This window comes from Calypte anna, chromosome 1, assembly GCF_003957555.1.
Source record: "Calypte anna isolate BGI_N300 chromosome 1, bCalAnn1_v1.p, whole genome shotgun sequence".
NCBI lineage: Eukaryota > Metazoa > Chordata > Aves > Apodiformes > Trochilidae > Calypte > Calypte anna.
Window position 1 is genome coordinate 36,029,064 of NC_044244.1, and position 25,466 is coordinate 36,054,529.

Genomic DNA, 25,466 nt, shown 5'->3' on the forward strand with positions numbered 1-25,466 from the left:
TGGAAACCAGTCGCTGCTGGTTGCTGATGAACTTACCATGCTTTTGGCACTCACCATCCTTTACTTAACGTACTAATCTGCAAATCAAACAGAGGGAAATATATGAACACAAATCCATCCTAAGGTCTGTTCTCAACACTTGATATTTCTCGCAATGCTTAGTTTTGTGTTGTGGGGGGTGACTTGGTTGACAGAAATACTGACCAAAGAAATATTTTTTCTAAGATTTCAAAGTGCTACTAGTAATAATAAAAAAATAAAGAAGAAGAGCCAAAGGAAGAGAGCAGAAACTTGTGGTGTTCTCGTTCTGTGTCTCTATTTCACCTGTTTTACATGTCCTATAATGACTTCTGAATATGGGTAAGAATAGCAACACATGCTGGCAGTTTGACTAAAGGGTGTGTGTGTACATGTGTGTGAGTGTGCGTGTGGGAGACAAGAGGGGGGGCATGGGGGAGAAAGGGGAGGGGGGGATGGGAGTGGATGGACCATTAGAGTGCAAACACGGAGACATTCCTGCAATAAAATACTTGTCTTCTGAGAATCACAGTCCGGAAGAGCAGGTTATGATTTAACAAAAGAATTCTCTAAAATGTTCCCTAGTGCTAATACTGTTTTTAATAATATGAAAAAAAAAATTGCCAGGAACAGGAACAAAACCGTCAATTGGATTTAAAAAAGAAAATAGGCACGTGATGTTTTTTTAGATCACATAGGAGGAAAAAAGTACCTTTAGAATGATTTTGTGATTAAAAAAAAATAATTCCTTATTCTCTGAAATTTCTCGATGAGGCAAGGATATTATAAATGGTAGGTAAGGAAAGCAGAGTGTGGCAATAAAGGGGTTAATCTGCAGAGCACAGAGCCATCTGGCTGAGCTGGTTTGTTATAATCGAGCAGATTATGTTCACGGGACTCAGAGTTTAAGGCTCCTCTCCCATAGAGCAACTCTGCACAACCCAAGCAGACCAACTTTGGGACTTTGAATGAACATATTTACATCCACCTTTCTCTTCATGTCGACTTTTCTGGAAACATTCACACGGATGCCATGGTTACTCCTACCACGGTAAGGGAAATTTGACGTTTTCTAATAGGGTCCTAAGAGGGCGGGGAGGGGAGGGGGGGGGAGAGGGGTCCTTTAAAGAAGTATAATGGGGAGGAGGGGGAGATTCTTGTAAGCAGTAGATCTGTCCCAAATGTTGTTGCCTTTCCCATTGTGCCTCCTCCTGCCCCCACCCCTACTTGCCCTATAGCTTGCTTTAGTCCTGAGGTTCCTCTCTCTTCTTGCTCTGCACACTGTTGTTCAGGTCCCTGGCAAGAAAACAGCAGAGGAGAAATATGAGGTGCTAAAAGAATCTGATTTAGGAGGCAAAAGCAAAGGAGATTCGTAGCTTTATTTTAAGAGGGAAACCAGCAACTTCAGATATAACAAAAGGGCTGGAAATCTTGAGTGTGGATTGCAAGAACCAGCCTCAGCATACGCAGCATGCTTGCCCTTAGGGAAAGTTAGAGCCCATAACAAGCGAAGTCAAAATTCTCAATTTCTAGACCTCGCCTGTCTCAGGTGACTAACTTCACTGGAGCTTTATTTTTTTGTGTGTGCCAGACACTGGAAACCCTATTCATGACCTCTGAATCAATCCCTGGTCTCCTCAAACCGAAGCACTAAATTCTCTGGGAGGAACTGGAGATCAAAGGATTCCCTGCACATCTGTGTCTAGGTGAAAAAGATACACTCAATTTGTGCTAGGATGGCAGGAAAACCACTCTTACGCTGTAATTTACAGTGTTTGGTAAGTGCCTTCCAGGAATGCAGCACACAACTAATCAACACAGAGGCACATACAGAGAGCAAAATAGAAAGCTGTTTCTCATCTAAACAGCTGAAATGAAGCTTAAAGCGTCAGTTACTGGCGAGTCCTTATGGAGACACCAAACTGCTATTAGCCAAGCGGGGAAAAAGTCCTTGAATGGTTTAGATACTTTTCTGATCAGTTCCTAATCCTTCATTAAAATAAACGGGAAAGCTGTGTTGGTCCTATCTCTTGAACTATAAATATGCAGTATCTGGAGAGATGGATATTTTGGATTGAATAGGGCTGCTATGTGCACAGTCTCTGGTTCCCATATTGCAAAACTACTTATTTAGAGATGAGTCTGTGTGTGTCAGGGGTGCTGCTTCCCTCTCCCCCCCCCTGCTTCTTTTTAAATAGACAGAGATGTGTGCTATATGGTCTAGTCAATTGTTTACAACCTTTCAGAAAGCACTCTTCACTTGTAGGCTCATGTGATTTGTTGCATGAGGAGTGCAAATGGTATGTAAAGTTTGCCTTTACATTGTGCCTTCAGGAAAATACCCAGACAAATAGGAGAGACATTCTCAAGCACAGAAATACCTGATCTGTAGTGGAGGGGTGGTGCAAGAAACACCTACAAATAAGATATAAGAAAAAGGAAAAAATAATAACAGCATAAACAAAAACTCACTTTGTAGCAAGGGAGACAAAAGCAGTAGAGAATGGAAAAGAGTTCAGCATGGTTCCATCTGCTAGTAGGAAAAAGCCTGGTCTTGGATACACGTGTCAGTACTTGGAGCTCTGTGTGTAAGCATGGCAAGGGGAGGAAAACTAAATGTGACTGCAGGTGGTGGACCCAAAATATGGGGAGAAGCTCTCCCTCCAGCAGAGCCAGGAGGGGAGTGCTTTGTGCAGAAGGGTGCTATATATTCAGGTATGCAATATGTGTAGGTTTAGGTTTGTTTTGGTTTTGGGTTGTTGGGTTTTTTTCAGGGAAAAAAGCAAATGCTACATAGAAATAGAGATACAAGGAGTTTGGAGGGAAAGTATGTACCAAAAATAAACTGTAACATGTTACTTGTTGAGTGTTAAGGTAATAAGAGCAGGTCAGCCATACAAAGGTGGTCATCTTGAAAAGGCAACTTCTGCAGGTCAACTGGAAAAAGAGGATCTTAGTGGGTGGAAAAAGTTTGGGAGCTAGGAAGGGGAAGTAACACTTGAGAGGGATGGGAAAAGGTGCAGACTGGAGGCTGGGTGAGGATATGAAAGGGACATACAAGGATGCTAGGGTCTGCTGGGGGGGAGGTGGGGTATGGAGTGGGAGTGGAGGGAGAAAGGTGAAAGCACAGGACACAAAGGATGTTTGGAGGAGGAAGAAAAATGTGAAGTATTATCTATTTGGAGAAAGGTATGGAAAATAATCAGCTACATGATGCTTGTAGGCGGCGTCTAAAGGAGACACCTTTGATTCTGTCAAGAAATAGATACGAGGATGTATTTGTGAGGAAGGTGTTAGAGTATGAAAGGGAAGGCTCGCATGGTGATGGAAACACAGGCCGAGGAGAGGCATGCAGAGTTAAAAATGAGCAGGAGGGAGATAGGGCGTGGTGATGGGAAAAGAGTATAGGGACCCATAAAGTTATGTGAGGGGGTAGCCGCTTAGGGAAAGAAATCCCAGAGGATCTTGGAAGCCTGCTGGAGTGGTGTTAAAGACGTGTGCTCTGTGGTTGTGGAGAGGCAGAGCTGAGGAAAAAGCCATGTGAAGGTGTTGTGACAAAATGCAAGATAATGGAAATCATGGGGGCAGGGTGAACTGTGATGGGAATATAAAAATGTGGCAGGTCTTGAGAAGCATGAGAATGGGAAAAAATGAGGACTGTAGGAGGCATGAAGATGAAATTAAAAGCTGCATTTTCTCTAAAGATGCCTGAGCAAATAGTGGTTCAGAAGAGGCATAGGGCAAAAGAACACAGGGTGAGAGGAAATTTAATTTTACATCACTTTGTATGAAAGCAGAGAAAGTAATACAAAGGTGCAGGAGTGGCTTGGCCAGCAGAAACAGAGGATGCCTCCTTATTGAGTAGTTGGGATAACACAGGGGAAGAACAGGCAATGTGTTACAGAGGAAGCAGTTAGGGAAAATAATGGAAAGTAAGGAATAGTGTGTGGGTTGTGGGAGGAGAACACATACACAAACTAAATGAAGTAACTTTCTACTAGGATAGACATAACAAATATTCTTATATCTCCGTGGTAGGTACTGGCTAAGTGAAGAAGCAAGAGGGAACAGAACAAATGTGCTAGCAGAGAAATGGCTAAAGATATGAAGGGGTGGGAGGAGAAGGAATGGGAGGGTTAACTACCTGGAGGGGCATATAAGCCACATGGCAGTACTAAGGTCAAAAGTAAAGTGTGAAGTGTGTGGGGAGATGAGTGGAGTTAGGAGCTGTTGGGCACAAAGTGGAAGTGAATAGGAATGACAGTTCATGTTACAAGGGGTGAGAAGCTTAGTGTAGGCTGACAGACGATGGTGTGCAGGCAAGGAAAGTACCTGCCAGTTCGTTCATGCTTGTAAAGGCTGTAAAAGGAAAGGTGACAGGAGTGAAACGTTGTGTCTGATAAGAGAGATTTATGTGCACAGCATGCTGTAGGTAAATGAGAGAAGTACAGGTAAGGATTGCAGTCCTGGGTGTGGGGCCTGGGAGAAAGAAAGCAGCTTAAAGGGGAGGGAAGAATGATGAGGAGTGGGAAAATGTTTATGATGGCTTAAGCCATCTGTAGTTATCTGCCTGTTACTTTGAGGGAGGCTGTCTTAGTGTGCAGAAAGCTGTACATAGCAGAATGAAAGCAGGCTGGAAACTAAGTGCAAGGGGGAAGCAATTAGAAGGCACAGATAATGATATATAATCAGTGACAATAGGTGCATGAATATCTGAGATGCTGGTTTTGTGTGCAGATGTGTCAGGTGGTGCTGTGCTTACGTGACTGGCAGAGTTGTAGAGGGAGGCATGTGATGAGAATGATCCAGCCAGTCTGCATGAAGAAGATGAGATCAGTTGGAGGCAAATAAGATTACTGGGTTGATGTAAGGAACATGTGCCTGCTTCGTGCAAGCTACAAACCTGTACCCAGAAAGCCAAGCTGATGTGCAAGATGGCTATCAGAGGCCAATTGGAGAGTCACGTGTCCACTGCATTTGTGGCACAACTCTCCGTGTCGAAATAAGTTATGTAAGACACCCAAGAGAGGTGAGTTTCGTGAGTACTAAGAAGCAATGTTTGCATTGAGAAGGAGGGTAGGGAAAGATGACTAACTGAGAAAATGGTTTGGTGCGTGGGTAGCAATAGGACCAAACACACGGAAGATGTGCTTGCCTTCTGCATGATGTGCACAGCAGGCAGACTCCCCTTTAGAGATTTCACAGGCTTTTCTAAAGAAATCATTAATAATACTGAGAAAAACCCAGGATGTCTAATTAAAGTATTTTCACCAGCTTCATTTCAAAGCATATCAACGCTCCCTCTTTTCATCCCTTAAGGTTTCAGTATATGCTGCACAAAATGGCACAGAGACTTTTGTAGGACCAGTTAGCAGGGCTACTAGATAGTTAACAGAGTTATTGGATGAACAACCATTGAGTTGAAGCACACATAAGGTATACAGATGTCAGTCAAAGGAAACAAGAAAAGACTAGTTTTCTCCATGGCATGAAGCAGTAGTGGAGTAATGTACAGCTGGTTGAAGGCTGATAACATAGAGTAAATTCTGGATGTGAGAAACACTAAGATTGTCTTTCTCTTCAGAACAGTCACATATATTGAAACCCACAAATCTTCAAATCTGTTCTATGCACATCTTCAAATTTCTGGCTTGCCTAGGTCTTCAGTGTCTTCTTAAGTACTGTCCTACACTGAATAGGAAAGTGTCCATTTCTACCCACAGACTCTGTTAAACCTGAACAGTTGATTATGAGGTTGTGAGTAATCCTGTCAGACTTGCACTGGGAGAAGGCAGTTTGATCATACTGTACTGTGAGGCTTGAAGACTGAAGCCTCTGTCTCCACACCTTATATGGCATCAGTCACATGAAATTTCATGGTTTTCTTTGTGTTTTATTCCAGGGAGCAATTCCTACAAAATATATATATATATAAAATAAAAATAGGTAGCCTGCAAAATACTTAGCTAATAGGCAGTTTGTGTGTGTGCTTCCATGGGCTATGCTAAGAAAACTGCAAAACCCTGCTCAAGCTTGGAGAGCTGGATAACTTTTCCTGGTGGTGGTTGAAAATGGTTGTATTGAACTGAAAGACCCTTTCTCCTGTGATGGCCGTGAGCTTCACACTGTGGCAGGTTGCAGCTGGTGGGGAAAATGAAGTGATTGTCCATGAGGGGGAGACGCATGACCACGGCCTGTGGTCCTGGACGCAGTTTCAGCTGGGCTGAAACCACAGACCACAGACTTCTCAGCCCACTGTCAACAGCGTGGCCCAGGATAATGCCCTGGCCTCCCAATGCTCTGCTTCCTCCATGCCTAACCACTGAGAAAATAAAAATCAAATGGTGGTATCAACCTGCCAGCTGGCCAGGAAAGTAGAAAGGGATTGATGGGTACAATTAGTGATGGTTTGTTGCAGAAAGGGGATCAAAGGATGACTGACTGAGCTGTGTTCAAGTGAGAAGAACGTGGGGTATTTGTACCCTCCTGGACTCCTTTGTAGCCATGACACAGACAGAGAAATGTGTTTGCAAGGGCTGGAACATCTGGGTGTCCCTGCAGATGCTTGCTGGTGTGGGGCCATGTGTGTGTCTCCTTGTCGTGGCTAAGGCCAGGCAGTAGAAAGAAGCAGCATGTGGGTAGGGATGACAGAGGTGGACAGCAGCTGTTTCTGTGTGGGAGACAACTATCCCTGTTTGTACATCTGTCAGTGGGGGATGTGGGAATAAGTTGGTTTCTGAGGTGACAGATGGGATGTGCGTGTGACGGGAGAAGTGGTAAGGGTAGATAGGGAGTGGTTTCAAGGTTGTGAAATGAGTGTTAGGAGTATGCAGAGCAATGTTCCTGGTTGTATCACAAGCCTTAAGTCTATAAGGGAAAGGGATTCCTCTGCAGAAAGCCTCAAGGAAGATTATACTTCCCAAGGAATTCAAAGAAAAACACACCCAAACATCCAGTTCAGTTAAGACTCTCCTCTCTCTCACATGGTGCATCCATCTTGATGCATGAGCAAGCTAAGCAAGATGGCCCTTTCCTTCAGGGAAACAAGCATTTAGTAAGATCAAAACTAGATCCTATGCTCTGTCCTCTCTTATCTTTCTCTACATCTCTCTCCTCTCCACGTCTTAATGCTCACACAGAAGGGTCTTTCCCTATTTGGCTTCTAATTTTGCATTTGAAATTTCCCTCTGTGGAAATGTGCACTAAAGATACATGTGAACGAGGACACCGGTGGGCTGGAGAAGGCTGTGAGTCTGTACATGTTGAAACAAAGTTCACTGGTTGTCACCTGGAGCTCAGAGAAGTAACGTAGTTGCTGTAGTTGAATGCACATGGAAAGGATAGCAGGCAATTCCCAATTTCCATCAGGCAGTGATGGGAAACAATGCAGTGTGTGCATGTTACCACTCCACTGGTACTTTAAGAGGAGTTGCAACCTGTAAATATACAGCTTCCATAGAACATGCTCCATGTGTATTACCTATTACAAACTTGTACCAGAGGTTATTAAACATTCCTGGAGGACTGCATTCTATGGGGTAAGATTTGCAGCACTCCTTTAACATTTTGTGTGGTTCAGTTGCACTGGTTACCCATAATGGAGCTACAGCAATAAATGTGATGCTTCTCAGTTGCTCTTTCACACTCTTCCAGCAATAAATTCCTGTCTTTTTGGTTTGTCCCTGCAATAAATTTTACATTTTTTATCTGACATCAGCTGAGTTAGCATGTGAGCAAGTGTTAATGTCGTTAACTCAGAAACATTTTTCTAGGCAATGCTCTACAAAATTTAACTCACATTTGCAGGAAATCTGTCACTGAAGGTAACTGGCAGCTAACTGGAGAGTTACAGAGTGAAGAAGTACTTTGTACTCTACATGAATGTTTAAAGGCTCATCGATACTCAGAAGCGAATTCAGGTTGTGAGTGTGAAATTTAAATCCAACAGCTGCTTTTGAATAGCTCTGTGGTTAGGCAAGTTCTAAGATAGCTTCCTCTCCTGTGGCTTCTGTCTCAGCCAGGAGGTGGACAAGCACACTCACAAGACAAAAGCAGCTTTTGTCCCTTTGAGAAATGGGATTTGGACAGCATTTGGTTTATGCTCCAAACCAAGATCAGACCATATGGTTTTCAGCTATCAAATACAGGTCTCGTAAATCTGATGGAGACATCTAACCAGTTTTCTCAGTACTCTGTATTTGAGGTAAACTTGTAGTATCAATAGATACTGAGATCTGTGATAAGTTTGGTTTCAGAAATTCTAACTGGTAATGATAAAACTGATGCCTTAGAGGAATAAAATAGATATATAATCAGCTGAGTTTAAAAAGTGTTCCCTAGATCCAAAGAGTATGATGGAAATATTTAAGAAATTATTTGGAAGAATTTGGAAACACATCTCTGTGTGTCCTCTATCGTTTCCCACAGTTTTCTAGCCACTCCCAGCACCTAAATGATCAGGCACAAAACCAAACCGCAAGTTTGCAGCAAAAATTAAGTGCAGTGAAACCATCTTAGAAAAAGAAACTTTACCCTCCTCTGGATTAGGTAACAAAACCATTCCCATTAAGAGGGACATGTCATTTCATGTGCTAGGGGTCTTTGCTGGATTTGTACATTCAAAAGTTAGAAAAGATTTATTCAGCTTATTGTTCTCAGCTCTTGTGATAAGTACAAAACTATTTCCTCCACTCACTTTTCAAACAATTTACACAGTCTTATTTTACATAGCTGACTTTCCAAACTAATGATGCAGAGAACTTCATAACATTTAAAAAATGTTTTCTTTGCTGTTTATTGATATTTGCATGTTCTCCCACTTACATCTTCCAACATATGGAGCACTTTCGCTTCCTTCTTACTGTTTACTGAATAAAGTCCTCAAATATCAGAAGGACATCATGTCATAAGCTGTCCTTTGTTTAATATCATTCTGTATCTTACAGAGTGCATATGATTATTTTTTCTGTAACATTTTTCTTCTCTTTAATTATGCTTTTTTTCAGTTTTCTGACTTCCCTCAATTTCATCCACATCTTTGTAGAGATAGAACATCCAAGAATAAAGGTGACATTACAAAAACAGGAGACCCCTTTAATCTCTTTGTCTGCCTTCTGTAATTATACTGACTTTTTGCACTCTTGAGTTCTCTTCTCTCTCTCTCTCTCTCCTCTACTATAAAATAACTTCTATGTAATAAAACCAGCACTAATCTATTGTTTAAATAACACTCAACTAATTTTTGATCTTATGCCTTTCCAACTTTCTTTCTGACATTTAATATAGGTTCTTTGAATTGATTTTCCCTAGACTTATTATCTTAGGATTTTGGCCTCTGGATCTCTTATTTTCTGCCCTTGGAATTTTTCTTCAAACTTGTACTGTCTTTCTTGTCAGGGAGTCAGGCATCTTACCATCACATTGCTGTGCGAAACAACTTGTTCTCTACCTCAGCTTTGCCACTTAAAGAAGCAGTATCTGTTCATTCATCAAGCCAGGCTCCCTGATGGTGCTCCTGCTTCTTCCTTCCTCACCACTGTGGACCCCATCCACTTGCCCTTTACTTTCTGGTCTCTCTCAAGTACTGACTTCTTTTGTAACATAGGAAAAACAGCTGACTTAGACTGGAAAAAGTAAGATCCCTCAAGACTTTGGACAAAAACCCCTTCTTTATCAGAAGAGAAGAAAAAAGAAAAGAAAAAAGGAAAAGAAAAAAAAAAAGAAAAGGAAAAAAAAGAAAGAAAAAGGTTTTAGTCTTGTGAGCAGTGTATATCATTAAAACATCTGCTGTTCACAGGGACTACATGGCATCTTCTTCAGATATATCCGAAGTTTAAAGCAGCTACATGTGTTTAAACACCTCTCAAATTAGTACCAATGAAGGTTATCAAACTTCTGAACCTGATGTCCCTGAAGCCCAGAAAGACAAATTTTCAAAAACAGTTGACACTTCTTTTCAGAAGTAAGTGGAAGTTTTAGCATTGATAGTAATAGAAGCACAATTAATCAAATACTTTGAGAGCCTGAGAGCCTTACAAACTAGAAGTCTTTTAAACATTCTCAGCTTTGTACATAAGAATATGAATACTTTACATGTCTATGTGTTAAACAAGAGTCTCCCTTTCTGGTCTGGCATCTGTGGTCAGTACAATAATCTGTCAAACACATCCCTCAGTTCTTCAGTGTGGCATCTGCATGTCAAGCAGCCTACATGGTCAGACCTTGTATGCCAATTCTTGGCATCACATCCTGACCCTGCTTTGTTTACTAATGTAGGTCCCACCTGAAAGTCTGCCCTGGTGAGACAGTGTCCTGGTGTTATAGAGTGGCTGGAATACTCTGGATCTTTCTGAGAGAGAGATGGCAAACATCTCACTATATTGGAACACCTTTAGGAAGTATTGCCTTAATACGCCTTTCCTCCTGATGAGGTCTTTACAGACTTAGAAAAAATGTTGAATCAATTAATACTATACTACACTTGATCAACACTTGGTCTTAGCTGAGAAAGGCTGGAGATGGGCTGTTTGCAAGGGTTTGTAGTATTAGGATGAGGGGAAATGATTTTAAATTAGAGAAAAGTAGATTTAGATTGGATGTTAGGAAAAAGTTCTTTATCATGAGGATAGTGGAAAACAGAACAGGATGCCCAGGGAGGTAGCTGAGGCCTCATCCCTGGAAATATTCAAGGTTTGATGAGGCTCTGAGCAACCTGATCTAGTTGGGGATGACCCTGCTTACTACAGGAGTTTGGACCAGATGACCTTTACAAGTCCCTTCCAACCCAAAATATTCTATGATCCTATGAATTAGTACAAAAGCTAATCATGAAGCAATATGATCAGAAATTTTCATTTTCTGCTGAGAGATTTCATTTCCTGTATTCAAACTGCCTTAATAAATTTGAAACACTCAAAACCAATGTTTAGCTTTTTTGTTGGAATAGCAACAATTGCAGGCTCTGAGAAAAGCAAAACCATCTAAATACTACTACATCTAGAGCTGCTTTTCACATCTGCTTAGGTAGGGAGTGGTGTCCCTTGTGGAAGATTTTGCCTTTTGGGGAAACAAATATGTTTTTTAAGGTCCAGTGAAATATTCTAGATTTTCTCATGCTTTCTGGTTTTTCTTTGCTGTGAAATTTTCATTTTCATTGTAATTTGTTCTTATTAGCCTCATTCCTTTGAAATAGAAGCTGGGGACTTCTCAGGTTTTGTTGTCTTGTGAACCACTGTAAGCCAAATTTGCTTGGTTTAGTTGGACTTTGGTGAGTTCCCTTGCTTAGCTTAACCTTTCCATGTGTCTCTGGTTCAGACTGTACCTTTACTGACTCAGCCTCTGATGATGGTTTTGACACCAACACCTCCACTGAACTTAGTGCATTTATTTCTGATTTACGCAGAAATAGGAAACCCCATCTGCACAAATCTGGAAAACTGCAGACCTCAGATGCACCCCAAGTAATCCTACCAAAATTAATGAGACCATAAGCAAACATTAAATTCCAGTTTGGTGACTTTTGTTTTTTTGGTTTGGTTTTTATTTGTTTTTTTTCTAAATCATGGATGCACATCCAAAGCATTTTAGCATGATGAACCATAGAACAGAAGGGAAAAGAACATGCCTCTATTAAATGACAGGTATATCTGACTGAAAAAATGGAGCAAATCCATGTCTTTTTTTTTTTTTTATTTTGCCAGTTCCTCAAAGACAAACCATCCCTCTGTTTTTCTACTAACCCTCAACTAGGTCCCCCTGGTCACCAAAGTTTAAAGACCTGGCAGGCTTACCCCTTTCTCTTTTTTAACCCATCTGTTGGCTGCTAGAGACACCAGCCATCCACAGACCAGAAAACCTATGCTTGCAGCTACAAGGACAAAGCCAGTGATGAGCTGGAGCAACACACGGCAGGATACTGTCCCCTCAGAGGGGACTCTGAGAGTTCCTGGGCTTGGGAGTTCAAGTGGAGTTCCTGAGAACTAGAAAATTAAAAGCAAAAAATACATCTCCTAGAACTGTTTTATATCTCCTAATATAGTCTATGGTCTTAGGATCCAGCCCATTCAGATTGGATATTCTTCAAAATTCTGTCATGTCTAATTTTAAATAATTCAAGTGGCTGGGCTTCCTTCACTCCCCTTTAAATCTTCATACCATCCCACACCCAACTACAGTGCCACTCATTACTACAGTATTGAATGCTTTTCCATGTAGAAGTTGTTAGCAACAATACAGTCCTGGGTGGCAGTAGGACTTCTGGTAGAAGATATTTTTAGAGTTGAGGTTTGCTTTCAATTTTATTTTTCCATTAGTTAACTTCTTGTGGCCAGTTTTTCTGATAGTGTTCTTTGAGGAGAAAGTGAAAATAAAGGTTATCATTGTTCAAAAAATTAGAAATACTTTAATAAAAGAACTAGTCTTGGAGAACAGCATTTTTTTAAGAGAAAGACTTGGAGCCTCTCCCAAAGATAGCTGAGGTATGTGTATAGCCTGGCAGCTATAGATAACAGAGATGTCAGAGATCAGAAAGTGTCTTTATACAAACTGGAATGCCTAGACAGTGCAGCACCCTGCTGAATGAGAGTCTCCTGATCCTCCAGTCAATTAACAAAACTGCACTGGCTTTATTTCTGTTTGGATGGCATTGCTAAGCTCTCCAGAAACATATTGCCCAAACAGAGTCTGTAAAGTGCTGATAAAACATCCTTAGATGAAGAGAGATGCAGGTGGAGTGGAAGAGAGCACTTTATGATCCAGCACCCTGCAGTACCTGTAGTGTGAGCATGGGCTGTGCCATGCAGAAGACACTCACTCTGCCTTGCATCTGCAGACATGTGGAGTCTCCCTCTCAGGTATTCCAACTGTTTGATGGGGTATGTGACCTAAGCTGCAGCCTTTTTCCCAGTTTCCTCAGTTCAATATGCTCTTTTAGGATGGCTGGAGTCACAAGCCTTCTTAGTCCTCTAGGGGAATTGTGATAAATCTTTGGCAAGAGAAAGGTAGGGACAGCATCTTGCTATTTAGGATATTCAAATGTGTGTACAAATGGGTGTCATAGCCTTTCTACAGCTAGGTCTATAAATAAGATTATTTTAATTTTTCTTCATAAATATCCCTAGAGACTTGCTGGTTCTAATTGCTTTCTGCATTTTCTCCAGATTAACTGATATTTTTCAGTAACACATGGGAATTTATAGGCTACAAAGTAGCATCCAAACTGATTTCCTGGTTACCTGGCAGATTTCCTTCGATAGATTTGATTTTGTTTTTTTCTGCCTTTTCCCATCCATCAGCTTCTATCATCCTTCTGCTGAATTTTGTTGATTACTCAGCTTCTAGCTCTGGAGATAACTAGCTCAAAAGAGGCCTAATTCTGACCCCACTTAGGTGGAAGAAGCTTAATGGACCCAAAGGGAATAAGTTCATCTTGAGGCAGTGAAAATTTAGACTTGAGTCAAGATCTGAGAATTCAACAGAGAAACTATTGCAAATAATCAGGGAAATGAGAGTAGCTGTTTCTGTACAAAACGTTTTCTTAATGTAGAAAAAGTTTTTCAAACCTGAACTAGCAAACTCACATCTGAAATTCAGCTCTGACCTGTGTACTGCTAGATGGCATCAAATGTTATCTAATTACAAGTATGATTCTACTCTTGTTTGTTGGCTTGCTGGCTTGTTTTGTTTACACTTTTTGCAAATATGTGCTGATGTGATGACTCTGGCTCTCTCCATTTTTCCATCTGTGAATTTCATCCAGATGCACAACCTCAGGCAAAACCTGAAATGTTAAACCCAGGGTTTTACCTTTGATCTCAGGTAAATAACCATAGGTGCCATCATCATCTTTCCACAGAAATATAGCCTAGAATAAAGGGTTTGAAAATGATTTTGAAGATCCTTCTAAAAGCCATGAAATGTTTTAGCGATTTCAGTTTTCCTTCCTTTTTCTTACTGAAGAGGAACAGATGGGAAGAGAAGTAAACTCTGCCATCTGGAAAGACTGAAAGATTAGTATGAAAAGGGCCAGGTGTCAAGTTTGTTCAGCACCAGCCCATCTTTGCCAATTATCAACATCAAAATCTAGTCTCAACAAGGGATAAATCACCTTAAAGAGAAATTACTTTGAAAAGGTATTTTTTCAGTATCTTTTTGGCATCTAATTGTTCAGATGTCTTGAAAACTACAGACTTATGTACAGAGACACCAAAGAAAAGAATCTGAAGTTTTATCTCCTATCACAGGTAATTCTCTGCCTTAGTGTTTCCTGCAGTAGATTTAACACTGCAGTCTGGATTCTAGTTAAAGTCCATTAACTATATCATAACCTTTTAATATTATGCTATTTAGAATTTATTTGTGTGTAATTTGGACCTTGTTCTTATAACAATCTGAAATGGAAATATAGCACCTGTAAATCTTCTTGGAGTGGGAAATCAGAAGATGAAAATCTGCCACAGCTGTTTTCAGTCTCTCAGGAGTTTCTGAACCAGTGACATTTCTGCTTTACATATTGGAAGTTGCATATATACATCTAATATATATATAAATATGTGTTATACATAGATACATACACATGTACACGTATATGTGTGCCCTCACTGTATATAAACAACACTGAAGATGTTCCTTATCTAAGAAGATTTTCTATTTGTTTTTGGTTTTTTTTTTAACATTACGGTTATGAGAAATCACATACTTTGGTGTTAATTGTACAATTATGTATGCAGGCATTGCACTGAAACTTCTACTGAAGGGCATTTGAGCAAACAATAGACCTTCTGCATGCTAATGAGAATGATAATAGAGACCACCAGAAATATATTTGCCTCAGAATAGAGAAATAAATAATCTGTGTCACCCTTGGAACATGGATTAAGTCATGGGAAATCACCATGGTTGAGGGTGCAAATTCCACTTTTTAAAACTTATTTTGTTTGTGTTTCCATCTTCTTCTTCCTTTTTGAGATAAACAGATTGCAGAGATAAACATTATTTGAGATAAATAGATCTCTGTCTTGCATGTTCCACTTGTGTATACCTACTTCTCTTTACAAAAAAAAAAAAAAAAAAAAAAAAAGCTGAATCTCTTGAATTTAGGGACAAGCTCGGAATAAAAGACCATCAGTAAGCACCATAACATTCCTTGATACTTCATCATCATTTTGAGTTTCACTTGAACTTGAGCACAAAAGCAAAATGTCAAGATGTTTCCATTTGGATTCATGGTAATAACCCAGATAATATATGTAAAAAGCTATTCAGCAGTTCCAACCAATGCTCCTCCTCTTCAACCCTGCAGAATGCATACACACTAAGTTTCTTGCTAAATACCCTCAGTCCTGTTTTACCATCTTTTGCAGAACAATTTTATTTGCAGACTAAATTTGCTTTATTTGCAAAACAATTCTTTCTGAAAACTGGATCTGCATAAGCTGGTACTTTTTTCCATGCATAATGCAATACTTTATGCTTCTTTTACAAGTTGGCTCTGATTGCCTTTAGTCAATTTTTGCTTTTAATCCTCAATTTTCTCCTATGTCTGCATGCTACTCTGGGTTTGTGGTTTGGTAAGTAACCCTGTCATCTGTGGCCTTCTCTTGCTTTCCCTCTAAAATATGCAATTTGTTTTGTTTCTTCTGTGCAGCCTGGCAGCTTTTCAGAGATTTTTTTTTCCCTAAATATAGATCAGGAGTTTGTAAATTTTTTTTCTCACTATGGCAACTTTGTGTCCAATCCCACCTGAGCTGATAGGTGGTGGCTGATCACATGCTCCCCTGAAATTTCTTGTTTGACTGAAGGAGTCTGAAATACGTTGTGTAAAAAAGCTTTGTCCCTGTTTTTTTCTTTATATGATGTGATACATTTCAAAATTTCCTTCATTCTCTACCACAATCTGCTGACTGCCTTGTTCTTCTCTTCATGCCATGTTATTAAGCAAATCTAAGGCCTCTATACATAAAAGAAATAATTTTCTTTTGCTTGTAGCTTTTGCAATAGCATCCGTTTGTGAAGAGACAAATTCTTGCTTGAATCTCTTCTGCTTCACTTCAGGCAATGTTAGACTATTTGGAGACCTTTGACATCTATTTTCTCACTCATCATCTTCTTTCTGTTCTTGATATCCTACATACATTCTTCCTTTTCTTGCTTTTCCTCCTGTTACAATGCATTGTGCCTTGATGGTGATTAGACAGAACTCAGACAGAAGAGGGAATCAAGGGAGAAGGTATCTCAGCATCCCTCTCTCAGAAAGACAGAAATTGAAACTATCTTTTAGTGGTTAAAATTAGTATTTTTTAACTGTTTAGAGAAACAGAAAAAGGATGCTTACAGTATACTTTCAAACTACATCTCCAGTAGTACAACATATAAGCCTAAAAAATTCACCAAAATAAGCCTACAATATTCACCAACCAGTTGCTGGAGATGTTATCCTTCAGATGGCTCCTTCAGAAGGGAGAGCAATGTCTGTAACAAAAAGTGCTCAAACAGAATTTTGACAGAGAGGATTTGTGCATAATTTGTTATTGAGTTTGGGGAAACAAAATGAGTCGAATTTGATAAAGAAAATATCGCATCTGACACAAATCACGTGCAATGAAATATTTAGTGTTATGATTTAAATTGTAATGGTGAAAATGAGGAAAATATTATTAATTTGATGAAGAATGTAGATTATGCAGAAAGCTTATTTTGCATGAACACAATACAAAATTTACAGCAAATTCCATTTCTAATATTGCTGACTATATCGGGCTACCAAGCTTTAAGCCTTGGTGCATAGTTTTCAATCTGTATTAATTCACAATTTGATTTGAGAGAATCAGGTAAAATTACCCCACATCATTGCCATGCATTTATATCATTACCAATAGTTGTGAAGGTTATTCAATCAAAGTCAGACTCAAGCTCACCTCTGATGAGTGCCATTTGTCATCTGTGTTATTTTCTGTGGTGATGGGGGGCAGAAAATCAAGGGAATGGAAAATTCACCCCTCTTCTTGCTCTTGCATTGAAGAGTGATGTAGATGACATTGGTTGGGACTGATCTCACCATATTTAGAACACGTGGGGACAATCTGGTGATGAAAACAGCAATGACTGGTCTAAATTAGAGTTTACCTCATTGTTGATAGCAATAGAATAACTTCTACTGTCCTTGGTGTTAGGGATTTTTTTCCAGGAAATCAGCTTCTTTGGAATCAGTGGAATGATTCCAGTCTTGGAATCACTGATGCCATTTCAGCATAAGATGAAAGAAAAGGCCAAAGCAAATGTCTGCCGTTTTTGACCTTTAAAACTGATTTCAGCTAAGAACAAAACAGTTAACAGCAAGGTAATTTTAAATATTTCTCTCCCTCTTTTATTTTTTTTTTTTAATTTTTTTTTATAAGAGAAAGTCTAAAAACATAGTTGTGAGACTAGTGGCTTATATCAACAAAACATTGGTGCAATATTGCAATTTGTATCAGAAAAACTAAAAGTACAGTTCTACAAAGTTACGTAAAATCATCAGAGAATCACAGAACCATCTGGGTTGGAAGGGACCTCTGAGATCATCAAGTCCAACCCTTAATCCACTACCACTGCGGTTACCAGACCATGGCACTGAGTGCCACATTCAGTCTCTTCTTAAAAACCTCCAGGGATGTGGAATCCACCACGTCCCTGGGCAGCCCATTCCAATGCCTGATCACCCTCTCTGTGAAGAATTTTTTCCTAATATCCAACCTAAACCTCCCCTGGCAGAGTTTAAGTTCATGCCCTCTTGTCTTACTGACAGCTGCCTGGGAAAAGAGACCGACACCCCCTGGCTACACCCTCCTTTCAGGGAGTTGTAGAGAGTGATGAGGTCTCCCCTGAGCCTCCTCTTCTCCAGCCTCAACACCCCCAGCTCCCTCAGCCCTTCCTCACAGGACTTGTGCTGTATCCCTTCACAGCCTCCTTGCTCTTCTCTGGACCTGCTCCAGCACCTCAATCTCCTTCCTGAACTGAGGGGCCCAGAACTGGACACAGTACTCGAGGTGTGGCCTCACCAGGGCTGAGTACAGGGGCAGAATCACTTCCTTGGACCTGCTGGCCACACTATTCCTGATACAGGCCAGGATGCCATTGGCCTTCTTGGCCACCTGGGCACACTGCTGGCTCATGTTCAGCTTCCTGTCAATCCAGACTCCCAGGTCCCTCTCTGTCTGGCTGCTCTCAACCACTCTATGCCCAGCCTGGAGCTCCCCATGGGGTTGTTGTGGCCAAAGTGAGGCACTTGGCCTCATCCCGTTGGAATCAGCCCAACTCTCCAGTCTGTCCAGGTCCCTCTGCAGAGCCCTCCTGCCTTCCAGCTGATCCACACTCCCCCCAACTTAGTGTCTGTTGTCTGTGTATTTGTTAATGTCTCTTTCACCATTCCTTTCCAACCAAATGGGTGTTCCTCATGATTCTTTCTGTAACTCATTTTTAACCTCCTTTATCTCTTGGCAGAACCAAATTCTAAAGAGAGCACCCACTGCATTTATAAGGGTGATTGCAATAATTTTCTTTTAGCAGGTGCATTTCCTACTGGTACTGCCAATTTTTGCTTCTCGGACATTTCCATATTTCATTTGTGTACATAATTTTGTATCTAATCCAAGAATGAAAGCAGGTGAAATCTTTTCTGAAAGCAGACACCTCCTCATTTAGAAGGGAAAGAATCTCACTTGGTTTCAAACTCAGAAAATAGTTGTAGTATATGTTGTATATGTCTCACTACAAAATATATCAGAGAAGTGGAAGTCGCAATTTAAAAACCAAACTGAATAATTCAGGATATGTCACACTGATAAGCACAAAGAAAGACCCTTTGCAAAATGTTTCTAACCAATTAGAGTGAAAGACACCTCTTAAGAGCACAGGCTTGATACTTCCAGCTGTCCCGAATTAAATTATTTTTAAATCTGTATTCTGAATACTTGACCTTGATGTTATTCAACAGCTTTCAAAACAGAAGACTTGTAGAACTTCATCAGATGATGTTTTAACTGCTTTGTTTACTTGCCTTCCTATTTCATGAAAGGCTGTTAGTAACTCTGACCCTTGCTGTGATCCCTGATAGATGCCATCATTCATACAAATCTATTTAATGGTTATGTCTTCCCTACAAATCAGAGTAATTTATCCATGTTTAGAATAGTGTAATAGTGTCAACTTTTCTTCAGACTTGTTCTTGGCAATACCTAATTCCTACAGAGTCAAAGTTCCTTTTTATTAAAAAAAAAAAAACAAAACAAAAAACCAAACCCAAACAAAAACCAAACCCAGAAACACTTGAAAATTAAAATAAAAACTGCTTTATTACAAAACCTGAATTGTGAATTAAAAGCAAGCTATGAATTCACCAGCATGGCCATGTGCATATAATCTGATTCTGACATAAGATTGTCTGGTTTTGTGTTTAACTTAAATTATTTTCCAAGTAAAAAAGACTAAACCAAAACAAGTTGTTTGCTGGCAGCTGCATGAATGAAGCCTGGTTTCTTACGAATATGAGTCCTGTGTCTCCTCTGAGCTGTACCCCCTTTCATTCTGCAATACCTCAGCTTCCTCCTACTCTCCTGCTCTCACCTCCCTGACCTGTGAGCACCTACACAGTGTTTTATCTCTTTTCCATGTTCTCTGACTAGCAGCTTGGCAAGAGTCAGCATATGCTTTAGATATTTGACAGTGTTGCCTGTGCTAACACACAACCTAAAAGCTACTGAGCATTTCTCTTTATGAGTGAGATCGTCACTTACCTGAATGTCTCTTCCACCAGTTTTAGTAACTTAGGATTTTTTTTAGGTTTTACACATCTAGTAGATCTGGTTAAAATCAACTTGCAAATTCAGAAACTGCTGGGAGGGATTAGCAGAAAATGTGGTCATGAAAAATCTTTTTCCTCAAAAAAACAGGCTAAAAAACCACAGCAGGAGTATGTGGGGGGAGTTGCAGAGCAAGCAATACCTATATTGCTAAAGACTATTTCTGTTGCACTGAATATTTTTGTGTTCATTTTGTGATAAAAAATAACTTTTAACAATGCTTAGGAGCAAGAGGGGGACAGCCCAAACACTTTGCTGGACAATTCTGGAAAAGCAGCCATCTCTTAATTCTTTTTTTGTTTTCTGATACTTACTTGCCCCCAAATATTTCAAAGATGCCTTTATCCTCCAGATCACAAACTGGTTAATCTGCTCTCCTGGTTCTTTTTACTTATCTTATGCCATGGTACGATGTATGTGATGTAAAAACTCATTCAGAGCCTAGATCAGGAGCTTCTGTGCTGACAGTCCCGTTCCTACAGGTTTCTTATTTAGTACCTCTGCAAACCCAGTGAATTTAAAGGGTTACAGTGCTGCTGGATATAGCTCTGGGTCCTGGTACTGGAAAAGCAATTGTACTTGTGTGGCTTCCCAACTGGTGAAGCTGTTTCTGAGAGAGCAGCAGTGCCTGGGTACTGAATGTTTTAATACTCTTTCATTGGATCTTATTAGCAACACATTGCTAAAACCTAGCACAGCCTTCTGTCATTCATTCATTCATTTCTGGTTTTTTTATTCTTTGTGCCAGATTTCTTTCTACTTTTACAGTAATTTTTATATTCTCAGCTCTTGGGGTATATGCTGATTCAGTCAGATGGACTGAAAATTTTTTCAGCGATTCCAGTTAAAACAAATTTCATCTTTCAGATATCAATTGAAAAGGCCTTTTTGGCCTCTGTTTTAAAAGCTCCTCAAATATAATTTTGTGGACTCTTTGATTGAATCCTTTTTGCTTTTTTAGATATAAAGCTTCCACTTATATTAGCCTGTGTATTTTCAACTTAGATTATGCTTCTACTTAAAAAAAAAACACAATTAACAAGTACAGTCTGAAAGAATGTTTTCTTGAACAGGAAAAAATATTATGTATCAAAACTGGTTTTCCAGTGTCCCTTTTGTTTTGCTTTCTATAGCCATTTCTTCACAGTCCTTTACTTTTAAAGGAATTTTGGACTTTGAGCCCATAGTGGCTATTACAAATTTGTAAAAATTAGTATCTGCATGGGGGATCTATTGAAAGTGGAGAGTCTGTTGGAGAGGATGGAACAAACCCATTCCATATGAGGGCAACATATCCAGCAGCACAGTCTGACATTTAAGTAGTACATATTCAGCCAAAGAAAGGGATGGGGTGAGCAGGGCCATCACTTTCGAGAGGAGCCAAAAAGAATGCATGCTAGAGCTTTGGGTCTTCTCCAAAAGAAGGGTCTGCAAATCTCTGGGCATGCGGGAGTTTTTGCTTTGCTGGGAGGAGCCCAAAAGGAGGGAAGGGAGGACAAAATGTTGCCAAAACAGGCTCCAAAGTGTCTTGCTGTGACTCTGACCAAGTGTGTACAACCAAGTGTCCAGGAACGAGTTCCAGCTCAAGAAAAGCATTCACTTAGTGAAGCTTATTTGGCATTCCTGCCTGAATAACAAATACACTGGGGTGGAAGCAGGGATGGTGTGATCCACTTAAAACCAGTTCTCAAGAGCTGAAGCTCATCGTTTACAGAGAGACAGCCCTGGGCACTTCCACCACATTGATCTCACTTAGGGTCTATTATTCTGAGAACTTAGTCTGGGCCCAGCCTCCTTACTAGTCTTCTAAACAAGTGAGTTTCAGACAGAAGGGGGGAAATTGATTGAATGTGTTCCTGTTTTGGGTATATTCATTCTCCATATCTTAATAATCTGCATTGAACCAGTGATATCTGAGCAGGTTTTGTGGTTCCACCAGTAACCAAATTTGTGCAATTACCTACTAAATATGGCTTGTTATGAATAGTTTGTCAGTTTTAAGTAGGTAGTCTGCCAAAATGAGACAGGAGTCTTATCAGAAGGAGACAGGAAATTCTCAAGCAAATTTGGGAGCTGACTTTTGAGTTAGGAGTGTTGACAGGCACAGATCCCTCTGTCTGGCAATTATCAATTCTTATAGCTGGAGAGGAAACCCAACTGTTTTCAGATTTTGGCTGGGCAGGAGGTATGTTCAAGACTAGGTTCTCCAGAGCAATTCTAGTTCTGCAGTTCTGGTTCTGACTGATCAAAAAGTGCAAGGGTCACATTCTCATGCTCCAGAAATCTCATAGCAGCATCTGTTGCTCATGAAAGATTTCTACCCAGCATGGTAGAAATTTCAAAGCATAACTGACAAGATTGAGACATTATCAAATCAGAATGTAAGTTCAGTACACGACTAACTTAATCTATATCCAAAACATTGCCTAGGATGTATTATAGGAGCTCTGGCTAGTCCGGTAAGCTGTTTTCCCTCTCAGGTATCTGTAAGGGGTTTTTCTGTCTTTTTCTCATCCGTGCCTCACTTAGCTCTGCCAGATAACTAAGTAGTTGTAATCAGCTCTAGTCATGAGGATACTCATGTCTTTGTGTTAATACTTGTATGATTTCTTCACCACCAGACAATATATTCAGATGTTAGTAGGAGTATGATTGGAATCAAGGTGAATGACAGTTTTTCTTGAAGTGGAAAACTCACTCGATTTTCCGCTAAATTATTCTGTCCCTATCGGCAGTTTGTTACTTCCACAGACTTGGCTCATAAATATTGGATGGCTGCCTAGCTGGGAAATTGCATTTCCATTTTAAACACCTGCTATGTGCTAGACTTCTGTGAGAGGGCTAGCTAGTTTTCTGCAAGGTTGGGGTACTCACAGTTAGCATTGTTACCCATGGCTATCATTAGAAAGTAGTTAATGCTCATCCCAGGTTTACCTTTCCAGCAAGATGACTTCAGTTTCCTATGAATTTTGTTGTTCTTACAATGTGGCTACATAACCCTATCTCATGCAGACATAAAAGATTCTACACCCCTCCTTTCAGAAACCCAGTCTAGGATTCTCTTGGCCTATATCTCTCCTTTCCACACTCAGTCTTTCACAGGGCTGATTTTAGTGCCTTTTAGCATGACACAAGCACTTGCATTTTGTGGTGCTGTATGTATAGAAGCTGCAGAGAATTCAGCAGATCTACTGAGGTGTTATGTAAACAGAGGACATTTTTGATAATTGTAATTATTCACGGTTGCACACAATTATTCATGGAAGCACTGAAACCATCATTATATATTTTGTTTAGCAGATCTCAATAACTATTTTAGTAGGACGGACAGATTCAGGCCTAACTCTATTCTCTGTCAGGCTGGCCAGCCTGGATTTCTGCCCATACACAGCATGAGTACATGATCAGTAAGCTGTCTTAGGCTTTTCTTACACAATGATGCATAAATATGTGAATATTGAATTATTTCACACCAGCCTTGCCTGTGCACACTGAATACAGTGCCCTCTAAGTGCTATACATTATGGACATATCCTTCCCTGCCTCCTATTTACCATTAGCCTAAGGCTGACACTTGCAAGGGCAACACAGAGCATTCCTTCACAGGCTCAGTAGCCTTGTCTTGATGAACAGATGTACACAGGCATGCGTTATATCATTAACATGGCAGATCAGTGTACCAGGCAGACCTTGAAACCTAAAGCAGCCTAAGATGCTTTGTCCTTCTCTATAGTTCAGAAAATCCAGCAAATTTAAACTGATTGTTTTGGTGATTATGTTTGCTTCCCACTGAGTTTTAAAAGACAATGAATTTAGAAATATACACCTACAAATTGCTTGAAATAACACGTCACAGCATCTTTGTGCAAGCTTTTTAATCCACTGACAATAAAATTGAAAAAACATTCTGATACATGAGACACAATTCTCTCTTCTCTTGAAGCAGTGCTAGAGTCCTCAAAAACAAAAAGATGCAGTCAGGAAAATCACAGACTTACAAGTAAACATGAAGTGATCACCTTTCTCTTTCTCACAGACCCATCGCTGTAAATAAATGTCTTGTTTATCCATCCTGCCTCCAGTGATGAAAACTGCATGTTTTCTAACCAGTCTGTTGCTGTGCTGCAGCATGTGTAGCTCTTTGAAGGACATTCTGTGTCTGTGTAATCCTTCAGCCAAGCAGTACTGATATTGCTTCGTTGTCACATAAGGGGGCAAAAATCTGTTCTGGCAATTTCAGTTCATCATCAGTGGGAGAAACCTACATGGCAAATCTGGGAAACATGAACTATGACTTCTCTCAGGTAAAATATCTTATCAGTGCCAGATATATATGCCATTTAACCATAAAGCAAGAAGATTAGATACAGGCTGCTTGTTGCAGTATCACTGGGATTCCTTTTCATAGACACACAAGGACAAATTCACTTTTCTGAATGACTGAAGAACCATTGCAGATGCATTAAACATCCATGCAAGCTTGTCCTGGTTTATTAAAGGCATATTCACTTCTAGAGAAGTGTGGAGGTTATGGAGAATCCTTTTGGTCATGACAAATGGAAAGATAACAGCGAGCACCTGATTAAAACCCTTAACTCCCTGTGACAGTCGCAACATAAACAGTCTTCACTAAACTGTCTCCTGTGTTGAGAGGCTTCTGGAAATACTTACACTGATTATCATGTTTTTATCACTCATTTTATTATCACTCCTATCTTTTTTTTTCCTTGTGAAACTGCCAGTTAAAATCACAGGTATAAGTACAGGTCTTTAGTTTGTAGCCAGGTTAGATAAGTAACAGAATTTAGATGGAAAAATACAAGTTTGCTGGACAGGTCATGAATATATTTTTCTTCAGTTTTGTTCTCAGTTGTAACATTCAGGTTCCTCCTCGGGTATGCATTGAGGTTCCTCTCAATTTCCTCATGCTTTAGTAATGTGAGTACCAGCAGCACTGGGAAAAGCCTCACCTGATAATTCCCATAGTTGCATCATGTAGGTAAGGCTCTTCATCCATGTGGTGCAACTCTGGAAAATAGAGGCATGAAGTTAAGATGGCTGACAAGGTGGGAGACTCCTGTATATAATGGATTTGTTGCTACAGCCTTCCACTATGGGTTTAGCTTACAGCTGGTGGCAGAATAAAGATGAAAATGCAATTTCCTGCCTCCCAGACTGAGAGAAATACACCTGGGAATTAGCAGGGCTAGGAAGCACATTTATCTGGAGTTCTTGAAATGGAGGCTGGGTGGCATATAACTTTTGCTGTGGCACTTTCCATAGGAGCACATTTATCTGCCGTGCTCATTCCTCTGGATTATGCTAAAGGTTATCACTGCTCTGGCTTTTCTACCAGTTTTAAACATTTATGCATTAATCACCAGAGATATGGCATTAAACTTTTTCTTGGAACTACTGCATATTTACTGTCTTGCATGACATATGTATATATCATTACTGGATGTTGATAAGAACAAACGAGAAGGAAATATTTAACAGATGCAAACAAGCACTATACTTAGCATATGATTTATAAGTTTAAAATGGAGTCCAAATGCTAGTGGTGGGAGCCTTGTAAACTGCATATGCACTATTATATTCTGCATCACCACT

At 40.0% G+C, this 25,466-nt stretch overlaps 1 protein-coding gene across 1 annotated transcript in view; it reads left to right on the plus strand.

The window, feature by feature from the left end:
* The first annotated feature begins 948 nt into the window (after window positions 1–948).
* NTF3 (neurotrophin 3) overlaps window positions 949–25,466 on the plus strand; it is a 53,626-nt gene continuing 29,108 nt past the window's right edge. The window contains exon 1 of the mRNA XM_030460586.1: window positions 949–1,069. Coding sequence (XP_030316446.1) covers window positions 1,052–1,069 — 18 coding nt within the window. The 5' untranslated portion in view covers window positions 949–1,051. The remainder of the gene's footprint in view (window positions 1,070–25,466) is intronic.